Source organism: Phycodurus eques, chromosome 13, assembly GCF_024500275.1.
Source record: "Phycodurus eques isolate BA_2022a chromosome 13, UOR_Pequ_1.1, whole genome shotgun sequence".
In the NCBI taxonomy this organism is placed as follows: Eukaryota; Metazoa; Chordata; class Actinopteri; order Syngnathiformes; family Syngnathidae; genus Phycodurus; species Phycodurus eques.
The window spans coordinates 17,525,062-17,542,607 of NC_084537.1; the positions used below are offsets into that span (position 1 = coordinate 17,525,062).

A 17,546-nucleotide genomic window follows, 5' to 3' on the forward strand; every position below is an offset into this window, starting at 1 on the left:
AGATCCCTTTTTTCCAAGTCATATTTTTTTCCAGAAAAAAAGTCAAGAATTAAATGACAGATAAGAACTGTACCTTTAAAAATAATATTTTTGAGAAAAAGTCTTTACAAGACAAAAAATGTGAGAAGACATTTCAACAAAAAAGGCACAATGTTGGTAGCGCATCTTCTCAAGATTCTTAACCAAAGAGAAGGCAAGGCAACCTTTTGGACAGACTAAGATATTTAATGTTGGAAAAATACTAACAACACTTTATACAACGCTAACAAGAGTTTAAAAAAAAAATACAAAGACAAAAAAAAATAAAAATCTACATTATTACCATCTTTTTGTTTTTTTACACACCACTCGCAAAAAAACATTCAGGAAAAAAAAAAAATCGCATCATAATTTAGGCACCTTCAAAGAAATTATAAGACAATTTATTAGAAAAATGTAAAGTTTTGGAGCCCTAAAGAACTCTGGTGAGAAGTTCTGTTTGGATGTTTTTGTTCGAAATGTGCCGGACACACTTGCACAGCTTCGAGCCAGTTAAGGCGTTAAGGTTGCGTTCATGGTTTTCTGATATGCAGTCTCTGAAAACATCCACAAAACTGAAGTACGGACATGGTGGATGAGAATGTGATAGGTTTGTTACGAAATAAAAATCTGCATTTTGAAGTTTAAAGGAAAAATTTGCTTAACTATGCATTTTTTCAAAAGCACATGAGCTATTAAAAACGAGTTGACAAATAAAAGAAGCAAATGCACTAAATAAGTGTTATGGTGTCATCTGTAGTTAAAGATATATGGACTGGAAACAAAATGTTGCTTTTTTTTTTAGTATTTTTTTTGTGTTAAGGTGTAATTTTTGTGTAAAGTGAAATGTCGATGCCAACCAAAAACATGAACATACAAAGAGAGAAGTGTTCTCATATATCAGAAAAGTGTTATTTGACCACAAGATGCTACATTCTGTTGTGAGTACCAATGAGGATCAAGGCTGCACTGAAGGGGGGGGGGATAAAAATCAAAAGTTTCAAGAATAAAGACATAATTCAAGAATGAAGTCACATTTTTCAAGGATTATGTCACATTTTTCAATGAAGTCTGACTTTTCCAATAATGTACTCTCGTCCCCCGCACCCTCAAAAAGTTGCCATCCCATGAGGATGAAGCTATATTCAAGAAAAAAAAGCTTTTTTTTTTTTTCTTCCAAAAAAAAAAAAACAAAAGTCAGAAGCTTAAAGTGCCACAAAACAGTCCCAAAAAAAATGTCTTTTAAATTCAAGTTAACAAGCCAGACAATGAATGACTGGACAAAAAAAATAGCAGTAACAAAAAAAAAAAAAAAAAGTAGGTGAAATCAGGTTTCAAAATAGTCAGGAATCGAGACATTCTTTGAGCTTCCCGACGCTGTGGCCTTGTCACGGAGTACTCTGAAAATCCCAACTCCACCGAGTACTCTGAAAATCCCACCTCCAGCTATCAATCAAAAACCTCCATCGCGGATTCGGGTTTCCCTTTGTTTTCCGTTGAAATTCAGCAGGCTGTTAATCGACGGAGGAACTTGTCAGCGGCAACTGTTTTAACCCCAATCTTGATTGGGTTTATATATTTAAAAAAAAAAAAAAAAAAAAAAAAAAAAAAAAAATTGGTATGCCTACTTTGTTGCTTATACAACTTCGGTCTCACAGTATTAGCACTTTGCTCTTGAAAAAAAAATGTGAACTGTTCATCTGCAAAAATATGACTTTACTCCCGAAAAATGCAACTTCATTCTAGTACGCTTTAATTTTTTTGTCTTTAAAAAAAATATATATATATGAAGCTATTTCATTAGCCTAACAGCATAATTGCCCAAGTTATTTTTAACTTACTGTCACAAAATCAATACCGGAAAAAAGTTTATTTCTTTGTGTAGATTCTCGGTCATCCAGGTCACGGTAATCCGCAAAAGTTGAATCGAGGCAACTGGACTCTTCTCTCATGTTAAATTTGTTGGTCTTGTTTGTTGTTGTTGTTTTCCGAAAACCTTAAAAAATGACTTAGGCAAGTATGCTATTAGGATAATGTGTTTTTTTGTTGTTGTTCTTTTTTTGTCAGTGCGGCTTTCAATCCTACTTTGTACGAGACTATAAAAACAATAAAAAATGTGTAAATTGGTCAGGCACCAGCAGTGGTGGTGTGTTGCGGTCACAGTTTTTGAGACGAGAAGATGTGGCATCGCAGTCGTGGTGGTGGTCACGTAGTTCAAGTGGTTACAACAAAAAAAGGCGCCTTTGTTAAAAAAAAAAGAAAAAAAATATGCCTTTTTTTCCCAGCATGTTTCATCACCAACACAAAAAAGACAAGTCCAAGGCATCAGGAGCTGATTGAAGGTTTTTTTTTTTCTCCCCCCATTCTCGGGGAGAGCGCGGGCCTTCAAACGGACGTCTCGGACTGGAGCCGCATGACGAACTTGTGGCTCTTGGGGTCCACGAACTCCTCGCTGAGGCGCAGGAAGGGCAGCGGCGTGACAGTGACCACCAGGGAGAAGTCGAGGCGGCGCACGGAGAAGACCAGGCCTTGGCGCAGCGCCGACGTTACTGGCTCCTCGCTCACCAGCGTCCACTGGCGCCCCCTGTCGTTGTGCTGCTGGTACTGCATGGTGGGCCCTGGGCTCAGGTAACGCTCCAGGAAGGCCTGGACAGTGTGGGGACAGCAGCGATCTAAGAATTACATAGCAACCTGATATATAACAATATACATTTTGGATAATTTTTTAAAATTAATATACAACCCCAATTCCAATTAAATTGAGATGTGTTAAACAAAAACAGAACACAATGATTTGCAAATCATGTTCAACTTATATTTAATTGAATACACAACAAAGACAAGATATTTAATGTTCAAACTGATAAACTATTTTTTTTTAGCAGATAATGATTAACGTATAATTTTATGGCTGCAACACGTTCCAAAAAAGCTGGGACAGGGTCATGTTTACCACTGTGTTACATCACCTTTTCTTTTAACAACATTCAATAAACGTTTGGTAACTGAGGACACTAATTGTTGAAGCTTTGTCGGTGGAATTCTTTCCCATTCTTGCTTGATGTACAGCTTCAGCCGTTCAACAGTCCGGGGTCTCCGTTGTCGTATTTTACGCTTCATAATGTGCGACACATTTTATATGGGAGACCTGTCTGGACTGCAAGCAGGCCAGTCTAGTACCCGCACTCTTTTACTAAGAAGCCACGCTGTTGTAACACGTGCAGAATATGGTTTGGCATTGTCTTGCTCAAATAAGCAGGGGCGTCCATGAGAAAGACGTTGCTTGGATGGCAGCATATGTTTCTCCAAAACCTGTGTGCACCTTTCAGCATTAATGGTGCCGTCACAGATGTGTAAGTTACCCATGCCATTGGCACGAACACAGCCCCATACCATCACAGATGCTGGCTTTTGAACTTTGCGTCCATAACAGCCCGGATAGTTCTTTTCCTCTTTAGCCCGGTGGACACGACGTCCACAATTTCCAAAAACAATATGAAATGTGGAATCGTCGGAGCACAGAACACTTTTCCACTTTGCATCAGCCCATCTTAGATGAGCTCGGGCCCAGAGAAGCTGGCGGAATTAATTGGAATTAGGGTTATAAATAGATTTTAATTAATAAATGATAATAAATTACACATATAGTTTTACCACAAGGTATGATATATAAATACATTAGTTTGATTAATTATATAATCTGATTTAATCATAGCTTCTTTATGTTTGTATATTTTGATGTTTTCCCCCGACAAATAAATTACACTTAAATGAATGTTTTATTAATTTTTTTTTTTAAATGTAAACTTTTTTGTTATTATTTTCTATGTTAATGAAGGAGATTTAGCATATTTACATTTTTTCCATGAACTATTTTTTAATTAAATATGAAAACATTGTTTTAGTCATATTTAAATGGAAAATGGACTGCACTCATATCGCGCTTTATCTACACCATCACAGTGCCCGAAGCGCTTTACAAAGCCTCACATTCACCCACTCACACACGTTCATACACCAATGGGCAGCTGCTGCCATGCAAGGTGCCGCCAGGTCCACTGGGAGCTAAAACTAGGGTTCAGTGTCTTGACCAAGGACACTTCGACATGTGGACACTCGGTGCCAGGATTCGAACTCCCTTTCAAAGGGCCAGTGGCCCTTTAGCCACTGGATGACCCACAATACCAACCGAGCCAGAGCTCAATATTGATCTGATGTGAATATGTAAAGTAATTTTTTTCCACAGTACAATGGAATGTTTCCATATTAATAATATTAGCAAATGCTTGTATGTAAACAGTACAATAATTTTGTATTATATAATAGTATAATAAATACCGCAATTTCTCGTGTATAATGCGCATTTTTCCCCCTCGGAAAATTGTCAAGTCAATAGTGCGCATTATACATAGGTATAGGGGGAAATGAAAACAGCTTTCACATTTTATAGCTGTATGCTGCCATCTAGAAGCTATGAAAAAGCTGTACACTTTAATTCCAACATGCCACCACCACCGAGAGGTTATGAAAAAGGTGTAGACTTTCATTCTAGTATGCCACCGCCAACTATAGGTTACTGTATGAAAAAGGTGTAGCCTACACGTTCATTCCAATATGATATAGGTACGGAAGACTGCATATATATACACACAGTTGTGCTCGTAGGTTTACATACTCAGGCAGAATTTGTGAAATATTGTTTTTTCTTTAGAATATGACTGATGACAACAACCATCATTAATTTCTTTATGGTTATGTTTTGGTTAATGATAATGTTTTTCTGAAATGCTTGACATCTTAATTTGAATCCCATTAAAATAAAATAAAATCTGTTTCACATGTTTTCTATAAAGAACTCTACACAATCTTACAAATTATGCCAGGGTAATCAAACATATGAGCACAACTGTGTGTTTTCTCATTTACTAAATAAAAGAGGGCTGTGAATTTAAAAATAAGAGCAGGTAAATAAAAAGTAGTACATGTTCAAATAAAGAGCTTAACTTCAGAATAATTCTTTGAAAATACTAACAAAATACAGATAATACTTCATGTTTTGATCATATGGATAGAAGCAAAATCATGCATTGTAAAAATGCATTATACATAGGTAGAATGGTTTCCCAAAAATTTTAGGTCAACTTTGGGGGTGCGTATTATACACAGGTCCGCATTATTCACGAGAAATTAGGGTAGATGTTTTAATAAGATGTGTTTTATGAAAATATCTACTTGTATTTAATATCAAATCAATGTTTTCTATGTTAATCAAATATGTATTTTAGTTTTCCAAGTAATATACTGTTATTAGCTTTAGTGTTACTATGCCTGTATATATTTTTAAATTATATTATGCAGCTACGTTAATATGTAAATAATGTTATACCTTTTAAATTAATAGTAGATACTTTTGTATATGGTTTTATCAGTGTTTCTCACAAATAATAAAGATTCAAAATAAAACATTTGTATTTGCAGGGAAGTGTGTGTGTGTGTTGTGGTCATGACGTCTAGTGGACACAGAGATTATTGTAATTATTATTATTATTTACCTGCATTTCCCCAACAGGATGAATAATGTGTCTATCTATTATACAGACAGCACAGGAGTATTTTTCTGACCTTGGGCGTCATGTTGTGCGTGATGCAGAACTGCAGGTGCGTGAGGATGCTCTCCATGCTGTGGAAGGCCTGCTGTCGCGTGGTCCTCAGGTACTTCTGCATAGCCCGTGCCATGGGGGCGAAGATGGCCTGTGCCGCCTCACGGGGGTCCATCACCTCCCGAGGGTGCTTGGGGGACGAGGTCGACGCCGCCTCCTCCTCGTGGAGGCGCTTGATGTGCGTAAATGCCTCCTCTACCGCCACCACCAGCCTGGAACGTTTTGGGGACTTTTAGTTGGAATATCATTTTGTCATAAAGCTTGTGAGGATAAGCTGTAGAAAAAAATGGATGGATATATATACAGTCCCCTCGAAAAGTATTGGAACGGCTAGGTCAATGCCTCTCTTTTTGTTGTATATTGAAGACATTTGGGTTCCAGATCAAAAGATGAACATGAGACAAAAACTCAGAATTCCAGCTTTTATTTCATAGTATTTACATCGGGGTGTGTTAAACAACTCAGGACAGAGCACCTTTTGTTTGAACCCACCCACTTTTCAAGTGAGCAAAAGTAGTAGAACATGTGACTGTTTTTAGTTGCTCAGGTGTTGCCTTTTAGATTAATTGCTTCAACATCAGATTGTGGTTGTTTTTGGCTTTGGGTTTCACCTGTGAAAACTGCATTTGTTGTTAAGCAAACGAAGAGAGAGCTGTCTATGGGAGAAAAGCAAACCAGTTTGAAGCTGAGAGAAGAGGGAAAATCCATCAGAGCTATTGCACAAACATTGGGCATAGCCAGTACAACAATTTACAATGCCCTGAAATAGAAAAACTACTGGTTTAAGGCTTCTTTATACTCGCGCGGACGGCGACTGCGCTGATGTCACTGCGGCTATCCCGCACGCAGTTTGCCTTCATACTCGAGCTGTTTTGAAAGTCTGCTGCAGTTCTCCTCCAAGTCGGGGGTGTTGCTACGGCTGGTATTGGCTAGGACGCCACAGGGTGGAGTTTCCTCTGCATTTTGTGGCCATTTCCGGTAGCCGTTTTTACTTTCTTTTCCGAACAAAGCAACAACAATAGCGTGGAACAGAGTCTGCTAGAACAAATGGACCTAGATGACCAGATGATACATTTAATTATGCTGCAAAATCGATCGAGAAGGCAGCAGCGTATGTGCTATGTGCAAGCGGGAGGAACGCTGATTACATCATCACAGCATGTGACTAAAACAGACCAATCATGAGAGATGATCTCCGCTGCATTATACATGCAGCAACAATTTTTGCCGTGTGCGTGTCAAGCGATACAGAGGGGCTTGCACAGGCCAATTCGTCGTTCACGTGATGCAGTGCGGGCTTTGTCGGCCGCGGGAGTATAGAGAGGCCTTTACTGAGCAACAGATATCGAACAGGTCGGCCAAGGGTATCAACAGCAGTTGATGGTAGAAACATTACGAGTGCTGCAAAACAACACCCCAAAACAACAGTCCGTGCCATCGCTGACAACCTCCACAGGGCAGGGGTGAAGGTATCGCAATCCATTGTTCGAAGAAGACTTCGAGAGAAGAAATATACAGGCCGTACAAGATGCAAAAAGAATCGGAAAGCCAGATAGGATTTTGCAAAGGACAGAGATGAGCCATAAAAGTTTCGGAACAAAGTTTTATGGACTGATGAGACCAAGATTAACCTCTACCAAAGGGATGGAAAGACCAAAGTATAGAGAAAGAAAGGATCTGCTTATGAAGCAAGGTGGAGGTAATTTATTGGCTTGGGCTTGCATGGCTGCTCCGAGAACAGGCTCACTTGTCTTATTGGTGATGCAGCTCATGATGGTAGCAGCAGAATGAATTCTGTAGTCTACAAAAAATTTGACTTACTGCCCATCGCTTTTGCACATGTATGCATTTGTAGCTTCGCCAAGATCTACATCAAATTTGTTTAAAATCAAAACAAATAAGCTCTCCGCTGAAGGGGGCTTCTCTGCTTTGAGTAGCAGCACGGATATTGATGGAGTGCCACAAACAAAGCCGGTTAACACATCAGATTGAATTTGAGAAACTTTATCCAACACATTGTGAAAGATTACGAGAGCTGGGTAGCTAAGTAGGTTAAGTAGCTAGCTGACAAGATGGAAAGGCGGCAGCTTGTTCCAAGGAATGTAGGCTCTAGGCAGCAAGCATTTAGGGCGCCGACAGCTAAAACTTCTACCTTTGGTCAAGGTACTGCGACAGATCCCGGTTAAAGTAATTTATTAAAAAAAAAAAAAAAAAAATTCCTAAGGGACATTCGGCAGCTAAAACACATCAGCCAAAATGTGCAAGTAGATTTTTCATTTGTTGGACTTTTATTTCGGTGTAGTGGAAGGGGAAACGATTCATTTCTGATTCGCTAGTATTTGGAATGAGGGTTGACTACCCCTAGTGTAGAGTGGGGATATAACAGACCACTTCAAAGCACACATTCTTCATGCAAGTTAAACCATTGCCCCCCCTACATACAAGCTCAAGCTAAGTTGGTTGTGTTGGTGTCTCTCTACCTGGCCTTGCGCTTGCGGATCCTACGGTCCATCTCCGCCTCCTCGTAGTAGAACTCGTTGTGGGAGTTGTCTCGCCTCCTGGCGGCTGCGGCGATCATGGCGCGCGACTGGCCTGTCGAATTGTTGGCGGGATTTTCTGTGGGGGAATTATGTTTTATTTTTTGCACAAATGTTTTTGTGTAATTATTAAATATATTTTTGACACACAACATAGCTATACAGAGGGAAAGCGTTATTTAGGGCTGGACTTTAATTTTTAAAAACGCATTTTTAGTCATTTTAAAAACTACCGATTGTGCGTTACATTGAGGCACTTTTTTTTTGAGTCCATATGTACCCATATTACTAACTGTACAATGCAAAATTGTTTTGTAGATTTTTTTTGGTGGCGTAAAACATCCAGCACTGGGCAATGTTATTGTAAATAAATATTTAAAAAAGCTTAAAAATGTTTGAAAGTTTCACATTTTTCACGCACAAAGCACAGACAAGCAAACAACACATTTTTATATCCGGATACATATCTCAGTTGTGTCATCTATCAACTTTTGCTGGATTCTGTGTCCAAGGTAAAGCCCGATCTTCTGTTACGGCTCCGATATAGGACATTTGTATGATTTTTACTCTGCGTTAAAAGGCGGCCATCTTTACCATCCAACGAGTAGACTTTGAAGCCTGTCATCTTCTTGGACAGAATGGACTTGGGCAGGTTGACCAGGGCGGGATTGTAGACGGGAAAGTCGTTGTAGTAATGGTCCAACACCCACACGGCTGCCCGTTGGATACTACAACACAAGGTAGCTGCTTTGTCACTTTCTTTTATTCGTTTTGTATGTTGGTAATGTTCATATGGGTTTTACCAGCTGTGTATTGGCTATTCTGACTGCTAACGTGTCGTTGCATATACTGTAGTCTGTTCATGTGCTGCCTATCAGTTGTCAATGCTGATCTGTGCATTCAACAACACTGCAGCTCTGCTTAACCTTTGGCTTTGACGATGATAATTGTTTGGAGGAGTCTTAAAAAAAAAAAAAAGATAACGGCTGACCTTAGACCAGGTATCTGTTCAGGATGGAAAAACCTGGCGCGAGGGCATTATTATTTACAATATACATTTTTTAATTAGGCAGCACAGTGGGCTAGTGGCACGTTTCCCTCAAAGTTGAGAGGTTCACGGTTCGAACTTCAGCTCAGGGCCTCCTGTGTGTGTGTTTTCTCCTGGTACTGTTCACTTCATTGAAACTTTCCATAGGTGTGAATGTGACTGCGAATGCTTGTTTGTCTGTATGTGCCCTGCGATTGACTTGCAACCACCATCACTTCGGTTTTCTTTCCATTAAAGAAATTCAAGGCCATCCGAACTTTGTCTTCAACACATCATAAAAGCAGTTTTAAGAAAACTCCATCTTTTTTTCTTTAGTGTACATAAATCTAACTATCAGCATAGCAAAGGAAGGAAATTCCATGCTTTCTCAAGATGGAACCCAAAGGCAAATACAAAGAAACGAGCAGCGGCCCTAAAATTGAACCCTGTGGGACTACCAATGCTCTCACACATAGTTCTGTCTGCCAGATAGAATATAAAATAATCCAGAGCGCTACCACTAATGCCCACAAGAGAATGAGAATAAGGGTTATAGAAAATGTATAGCTAGGTTTTGGCACTAACCTGAGGTGGCCCACGTTGTAGAACCGACTAGCCCCGTCTGTGCTGCGCACCACCTTGAGGCAGAAGGCGGGCTGCAGGTGGCGCACCTCCAGCAGCACCAACGCCAGGTACTGGATGAAGAGCAGCGCGTCCACCAGCGAGGCCGCATACTCTACGATGCCACGGTAGTCACGCTCACGGGGCTCCAGCACACGCACGCCATAGAAGAGCCAGTAGGACGCCACGAAGAGGAAGACCAGCACCATGAGCAGGCAGCGGAAGACGAAGAAGCGCGGCAGGGTGGCGCGCGGCGGCCGGAGGAACAGGGCCCACGAAGAGATGAGCAGCACTAGCAGCTTGAAGGCTAGCGAGACATAGAGGCCCTCACATGGCGTGCCGCAAGGCTCCAGGGCATCGCGCCACAGCGCTTGCGGCAGCACCAGGAAAGCCAGCGGCGTCACCAGCGCGAAAAAGCTCAGGCAGCCGCCCAGTGCTGGGCCCAGGAAGCGCTTGCACTCCAGAGGCGTCGACTCTTCCAGGTCCTTGGTGACTCGCGTCAGGTCCTCGTTGGAGATGCTGTGCTCCGACGTCCCCGTGACCACAGTTGTGGTCTCGCCCCAGTTGTCATCCTGCCAGACAATAAGAAGGGCCTATTAATGATCTGAACCCTCTCCAAGTTTAAGGTGTAACCAACGTGAAAACCAGAGAGCTGCTTGCCTAGGGTTAGATGTTTGGTTTTCATGTTTTTCTTATATTCTGGCTTTCATGTTTTTCTTTTTTCTCTTTTCACTATATTCTTCTCCGTCTTTTATCTACGTACTCATTTTACATGGTAACTCTAATGGTCCGAATGAGGCATCACAGTTAGGCTTCCAGAACAAGTTAACAATCTTGTGTTCCTGAAACTCAACCTCTGAAACAGTTCATCTTTTAGCACTTTTACTGGATGCTTTTTAATGGTAGACATACCTCGAATGTTACTTGAAGCACTATGTTGTATTTCAATTCTCTGTACTTTCCCTGAAAAGTGGTTATGCTACCAGATATATATTTTTTCCCATTTTCTGAAAACATAAAAAAATGAAACTTCCAGGTTTTTCATGCCTTTATTAGACCCACAATGGGGAAATATGCATCATTTCAGCAGCAATAGTGGATGCGGGAAATTCAATAAAGCATGCAACAGAAGAGATTTGTACAAGTACATTGAAGCCATAATTTATTAATGATTAGGATTTATTGAGTAATGATTATGTTGTGCAATTGAACAGTATCCAGAAGGCTTTTTATCCTATTACGTAATATACTCCAATAACTGCTCCACGGTAATATTGTTAACATCATATTAAAAATATGGAAATTCAGACAAATTGTTTAGGAAGTGAATTTCTATAGATTGGCAGCTGTGCAGTCATGGTCTTCGGCCTTACTTCCTCATTTTCGGTTCTCCATTTCGGCCAAGAATTTTCATTTCAGTGCGTCACTAAAAAATGTAAATCAGATTTGGATCTTGCCTGGATGGACAACATTTACAGTAGAAGTGTAACTAACATGAAAACCAGAGGGTTGCCTGTCAAGGTTTGAAAATGAGTTTTTGGCCCATGAAGCTGGCTCTATCCAATATTTGGACACTTTTCATACCTTGGCAACATGAAAAATGTTAATCAGATTCGGATCTTACCTGTACAGACAACAGTTACATGTGTAGCCAACCTGAAAAGCAGAGAGTTCACTGACCCGGTCATCTCCGCGAGTGGATTCTGCATCCAGCAGCGGCTCTCCGGGCGTCTGAATTGTCACCGACTTGTCTCCGCGGCTGCTGCCATCTCTGCTTTTGGAGCGATGGCGATCCCGCCGATCCCTGCCAGATATGAAGTGGGCCACTCGATGATGACATCACGGGGAACAACACAGGAAGGCTGCGTTCAGAATTACTCCCGATACACTATATAGTGAGTTTGCCATTTTGTAATGCTGTTTAAATTTGTAGTGGGTATCGGTTATCCCCTACATAGTGCCCTGAAAGCATCTTGAACATTAATGAACCACCGCTATTCACTACAAAATTAATACACAGTACCCTATGATGCATTGCGCTGATACAGAAAAAGCAACATCACAACACAGATAGGCATATAAAGCTTTGTTTGTAAAACACACTGTTCAGTGTTTATTACAGAAGATTTAGGAAATTAGTGAATTATTCAGAACACAGCCACAAAGCTGTCTTTTTGAAAGGCAAAATGTAGGTGCGGTGCGACCCCCACCTGTGCTTGCGGGAGCTCCGGGAGTGGGAAGACTTGTACGAGTATCCCGAATACTGCGACTCGTTGTCCATGTCTCCGGTGGGCGGCGAGCGGGCTTTGCGAGCCCCGCTTCCTCCTCCTCCTCCGCCCGTGCTGCACGGCTTGCCGACGCCGCCCAGCTGGCTCTTGCGCTCTGAGATAGACTTGGTTGAGAGGGCCAGCGGCAGCTTGAGCAGGTCAACCTTGCTCCTGAGGGAATCTATCTTGGAGGTCGAGGAGGGAGCCGTGGGAGAAGGCGGTGGGCCAGGGGGGCGGGGGAAAGAGGAAGAGGAGGAGAGGGGCGGGAGAGGATGGTGGGTAGGAGAGTCAAGGCAGGGAGAGCAGAGGTGGTCGTGATCTGAAAGACAAACCAATAACTATCACACTATGCTAGAATAAGCGCCACCATGCACAATAGAAATAAGCAGAATGAAAATAAAAATGTAATTGTCCACGGTACACTGGGTGTACATTTCATATGATTAGTGCGATCACTCCTCTTGCTATTTATTCATTTTAAACCGCCAGCTTGCATAATACTAATAAATACAACAATAATAATTTCTCATGTATAATACACTCGAGTACAATAGGCACTGCCAAAATCGCACTTTCACAGCTGAATTTTCCTTCTACCTATTTATAATACGCACCTGTGGTGCAGAAGAAAGGGAATATCAATGAACAATTTACTGAACATACTTATATCAAAACTACACATTGTTAGGAAGAAAAACAGAACTAAACCGGAAGTCTGGCACAACAAAAACTAATCTGGAATACATTAATCGGCTCTCAGTTCCTTTGGCGAATTATGTCAAACCACCACCACCACACACCCAATAACTGCTGGTAATCACGCTCAAAACGTGAAACAATATCCGCGTAGTAACTTGTATTTTATTGGGGTTTTCAAAGAAATTTTACAATCCTCTGAAGTAAACAAAAAACGTCTACCTTTGCTCATGATAGGCATATAAAGCCAAGAAAAACGAAAGCGGAAAACACTTGCCTCGCCCTGTGTGCTTGCGCCGATGACACTGATACATCAGTCTACGGAAGCAGTTACTTAGTCTACAGAATTATAATTACATGCATGCCCAAGGTATATTACAAATTCACAGGTGAATGTTTCTGTCATCTAGTAAACTAAGACGCTAAATCCGATCCCATGTTACGTCAAACACCCCTAGTTACCGGTATACGTCTATACAAAGTCGCTACGAGGTAGTAGCATGGAAGCGCTGCGTTGATTTTTGTCATCTTAACGTTGACCAATTTTGGCAATTGTAATTTTTCATGCACACTAAATTTTTTATTCTTTTTTATTTTGCAAAAATGTGTATGTATTCTACACGAGAAATTACAGTAGTAAAAAAAAAAAAAAAAAGTCCACATCATGTTCAGTCAAATGTATGCGTGCACCATCTTCATATCTTTAATAACAGCCAACAATATGATTAATGCGTTAACTCCTCTCACCTGTTGATAATAACCACCACTTTGCACAATAGAGTTACGAAAATCTAAAAATAATCCAGTCAGTAGATATGATATAAAGATATACAGATGCATCTATCGTACAATCTTTTTTATCATTATCATCATTTAATTATTTGCACTTTACTGCATTCCTTGAAAAGATGTCAAACCAGATATTTTGAATGATATTTATTTGGTCACTGGATGTGTTTTGTTATTATTATTAATCTTTTATTCATTTAATGGTGTGCTCTAAAATATGCATTTTATAAACAAATATAGAAAAGGACAAAAAATGTCCATTAATGTAATTTTAAGGATTTATCAGAATATATTGTTATAAATAAAATAATACTAATAAAGCTACCTATATTGGAATATAAAATTGTGTCTATCGCACAGATCTAGAGTCAGAAAAGTATAATGTAGTGATGACAGCTAAACTGGCCGACTGCTGAATGATATGACACAGATGGGTCATGTAGCGACACCATGCGGCACAATCCATAAGGAAGTGTAAAATGGCCGCCAGGTGGAGTAAAACGGCATCTCCCATCACCCCCAGCGTGGGAATCAAAGCGAGCGTTGTGGCACATTAACCCAATATAACCTCCTTTTTGGCGATGAGCGCTAGCCAAAACGCTCCTGGCGGCGTTTAGTCATCTCCTGACGCCGCTACTAGCGCCGAAACAAAGGCAGCCATATTGGATTACGGCGTTCTTACAAAAACAAAAACAAAAAACTTGTTTGGCCTCCCCCTTTTCTTCCCCGCACGCCGTCTCACATTCCTTCTGGGGCTTCACCCGTCCCCGTGGAAACTGGGCCTCGCCACTTCCATGGCAATGAAAGAAGGAGGGGCGAAGTGGGGGTCGTAGGTTGACAGTTGCCGCGGTGACATGACCTCACACCGCCCTCTGCTACGCTGCCCTCCCGCCAAACACACAAAATAGACCAAAATAGAAAAGCGGCCAAGGGGGATACCAGGCTGTAATACGCTGGTGAGTGGATAAAAGGTGGGCGTGGATGGAAATGGAAAACAGGGGTGTTTTCCATTGGCCTTCTGGAAGGAATGAAGCATCGCCATGATGCTGTAATGGTGTCCTGAGCTTACATTAGCCTATTAAAATCCATTTCCTGCCCAAAAAAATACTAAAACAGGATCACTCTTGGTTAACATCTAGGATTGGCATGTGTGTGACACGGTGAACTCATGCCATCATTTCTTGCCAGACGCACCCGCTATTGGTGAAAACCTGCAATAGAGAGAGCCCATTTATGTCCACTAGCTTAACGCAAACACAGAATGCAAAACACCACAGACGGGCTAACGTATAGCATTGATGTCGCCGTGTTATAAACCCTTCAAGCAACGGATATTGAAAGAAATGGTGGAGCAACACGTAGACAGACATAATCACAAGCATATTCTTAATACTATGTGAAAAATGAATAACATTACTTCTGACTAAGTAGTTGTAAATGTCCATGTATATCTGCCTGTCTCTATTATACTGCCTCCTGGTGGTCAAGGCCCCCAACACAAGGAGTTCGCACAATTAATCATGATGCATAAAGTGTTTATTCATTTACATTTTATGTTATTTGTTTTATAAAGTACAATACTCAAGTGCAATTTCTCATTAAAAACATTAAAAATATATTTTTTTGGGGGGGTCAGAACAGATTAATGGCATTTCTATTCATTTCAATGGGGAAAAATGCTTTGAGATGAATGTTTTGTGTTTTGAGTGTGGGTACGAAAAGTATGCTAAATAAACACAAAGTATATTCAAATTCATCATTATTTGTGTAGAACATTTAAAAATACTTTTGTCCAAATATTCTTTGATAAACTATGACAAACCATTTTTGGATTAGCAATGCTACAATTGGTTGGATGGTAACTAAACACAGTATTCGTCATCATATGTGTAGAATATTATTTTAAAATATTTGAAGTGTAGTTTTTTTCACACATATTCTTTGATAAGTAACGGTTTCATTCACTTTGGAATAACAAAAACAAATTTGGAATAACAAATCTAGATGGCTAGAAAAGTTAAATGCTTACTAAATAACTTCAAATTTATCATTTATGTAGAATATTATGTTAAAATATTGTGTTTAGGTTCATCCCAATACTATTAAAATTTTTGCAAGGTTGAATGCTTGCTAACTAAACACAAAATATATTGTCACATCATTTGCGTAGAACATTGGATGTAGTTTTAAGCCATGACTTACATTTTTTTCCACATTTCTACTTGTCATTTTCTGTGTTTACCAACAACGAGGAGGAGGCTTAATTGAATTTGCAGTGTGTCAGGTGATGTTTTTGCACTTGGACAATTGAACAGCTTGCGACACAAAAAGCTCACTCACTGACTGTATAGCATTCATACAATTTAAAAGAATTTCCACATGACCGCTGAACGGGCATTTCCCGCTTTAAATCAAGACGTCTCACGTTTAGAATTTTACCACTGACCTCTTAAACCTTTCACATACTATTGCAATCATGACCTCACGCTGCCATTACGGCACGTAATGAGACACATGTGGCCGCCATAGATGAGGAGGCCCGGGTGGTGTGCTCAAGTGGAAACATAGAGCCTCTCTTAGCATTCGTAGCATGCTCAGCCATGACAGAAAAACCTGAATTATGTCATTACTTTGCTATAAACTAAATGCGTATTTAGGCAGCTAGCAGATGGAGCCTTTGAAGATGCTGCATTTGTGGATAAGAACTATGTCTTAGCGTAAGCATGATCTTGCGTCAATGACAACGATAATATTAACGATAATTGATATATTGGAGGAAAATGAGCCACGATACCGAAATGTTCATAACTGACAGAAACTTTGCTTCACCCGAGGCTACGCGATGCTGGCATGCAGCTAGCCAGCATTTAAAAAGTGGGAGGCATATCATGTACACAAACTGTTTACCCGATTTGAATGAAAATACCCTCAAATTAAAGTTGGAAGTCTGCTGTTAAAGCACATCAGGTTTGTTTCATTTCAAATCCATTATGGTGGTGCTTGGACCCAAAAAGAGGAGAACTGTGTCCATGTCCCAATATTTATGAACCCGACGGGAAATATATATATCAATGCTGCTAATAACATAAAGATCAAGTTTATAGAGCAAACTTTAGGCGTGAGCTGAGCTCATTCAGGTATTATTATCATCAGTAGACCTTTGATGAGCCACGACACCTATTTTACGTTAGAAAAACCTTTACGGTAAACCACCAAACAAATATAAAAAGTATGACTACTGAAATAATAATCCTGTCTCAACTTAGTCACAAATGTACTTTGTGTAAAATCTGGGCTTGTTTAGTTGACTTGTTTTGTTCCACATTTCCACATAAAATCTGGGCTTGTTTAGTTGAACACAAAGCTGATATATTTGCAGGGAGCCGCGACTTATTCAGTCTTATGTATTAGTTGTATGAATTCCAACAGGTGGGGAGACAGACTGATCATATCTTTCGCCATCCAATGGAAGAGTATCTAATTATTCTACCCGTCACTGTACTCCGCTGACAGCGATCGAACTGCAAATATTTCTGATTATTAAAGGGTTATTTGCCTATTTAGACCATAGAGTGACTCTCATTCATGGTCTTAGTATATAAGTGTCAATTTCATTTATTAAAAAAAAAAAAAAAAAAAAAAAAATTTAAATAAACAATTTAAAAAAAAAAAAAAAAAAAAAAAAAACACACCTTGGTTTTGTCGTACGAGTGTCCAGAAAAGGCCCATCTGACAGCTACTTCTGTTTGACCAAGTTTTGTATCTGCTTCGTCCATATTTGGCTAAGACTCTGTGTAGGAGACCCACTTGTGAGAGCGCATGCGTTTGTTATGTTGACAGCGCTGGCTCGGGAGCGGAGAGGTAGGCAGAGATCTTCGCTAGTGACGTAGACAAGCTCGAGAAATTCGAATTAGCTGATTTCAGGCCTCTC

At 40.2% G+C, this 17,546-nt stretch overlaps 1 protein-coding gene across 2 annotated transcripts; it reads right to left on the reverse strand.

Annotated features, from left to right (window-relative positions):
- Positions 1-238: 238 nt before the first annotated feature.
- On the reverse strand, positions 239-12,443 carry vangl2 (VANGL planar cell polarity protein 2). 2 transcript variants are annotated; one of them, XM_061695103.1, is made up of 7 exons: positions 12,074-12,443; positions 11,544-11,667; positions 9,828-10,435; positions 8,810-8,943; positions 8,159-8,294; positions 5,641-5,890; positions 239-2,664 (listed from the first exon to the last, which is right to left on the reverse strand). In XM_061695103.1, exons 1-7 carry the CDS (start codon positions 12,142-12,144, stop codon positions 2,404-2,406), a joined length of 1,584 nt encoding a protein of 527 aa, XP_061551087.1. In that variant the 5' UTR covers positions 12,145-12,443; the 3' UTR covers positions 239-2,403. The 2 variants fall into 2 exon arrangements, with proteins under 2 accessions (XP_061551087.1, XP_061551086.1); XM_061695102.1 differs by having other exon boundaries at positions 2,545-2,690; positions 12,074-12,236.
- Positions 12,444-17,546: the final 5,103 nt, after the last annotated feature.

What these genes read in the sequence shown, in the direction of transcription:
- vangl2 (XM_061695103.1), bottom strand. Translation starts at nt 12,144, where the DNA reads ATGGACAACGAGTCGCAGTATTCGGGATACTCGTACAAGTCTTCCCAC. An exon ending in CGGAGCTCCCGCAAGCACAG is followed by an intron (nt 11,668 to 12,073) that starts GTGGGGGTCGCA and finishes CATATCTGGCAG; the next exon opens with GGATCGGCGGGATCGCCATC. An exon ending in CCACTCGCGGAGATGACCGG is followed by an intron (nt 10,436 to 11,543) that starts GTCAGTGAACTC and finishes ATTGTCTGGCAG; the next exon opens with GATGACAACTGGGGCGAGAC.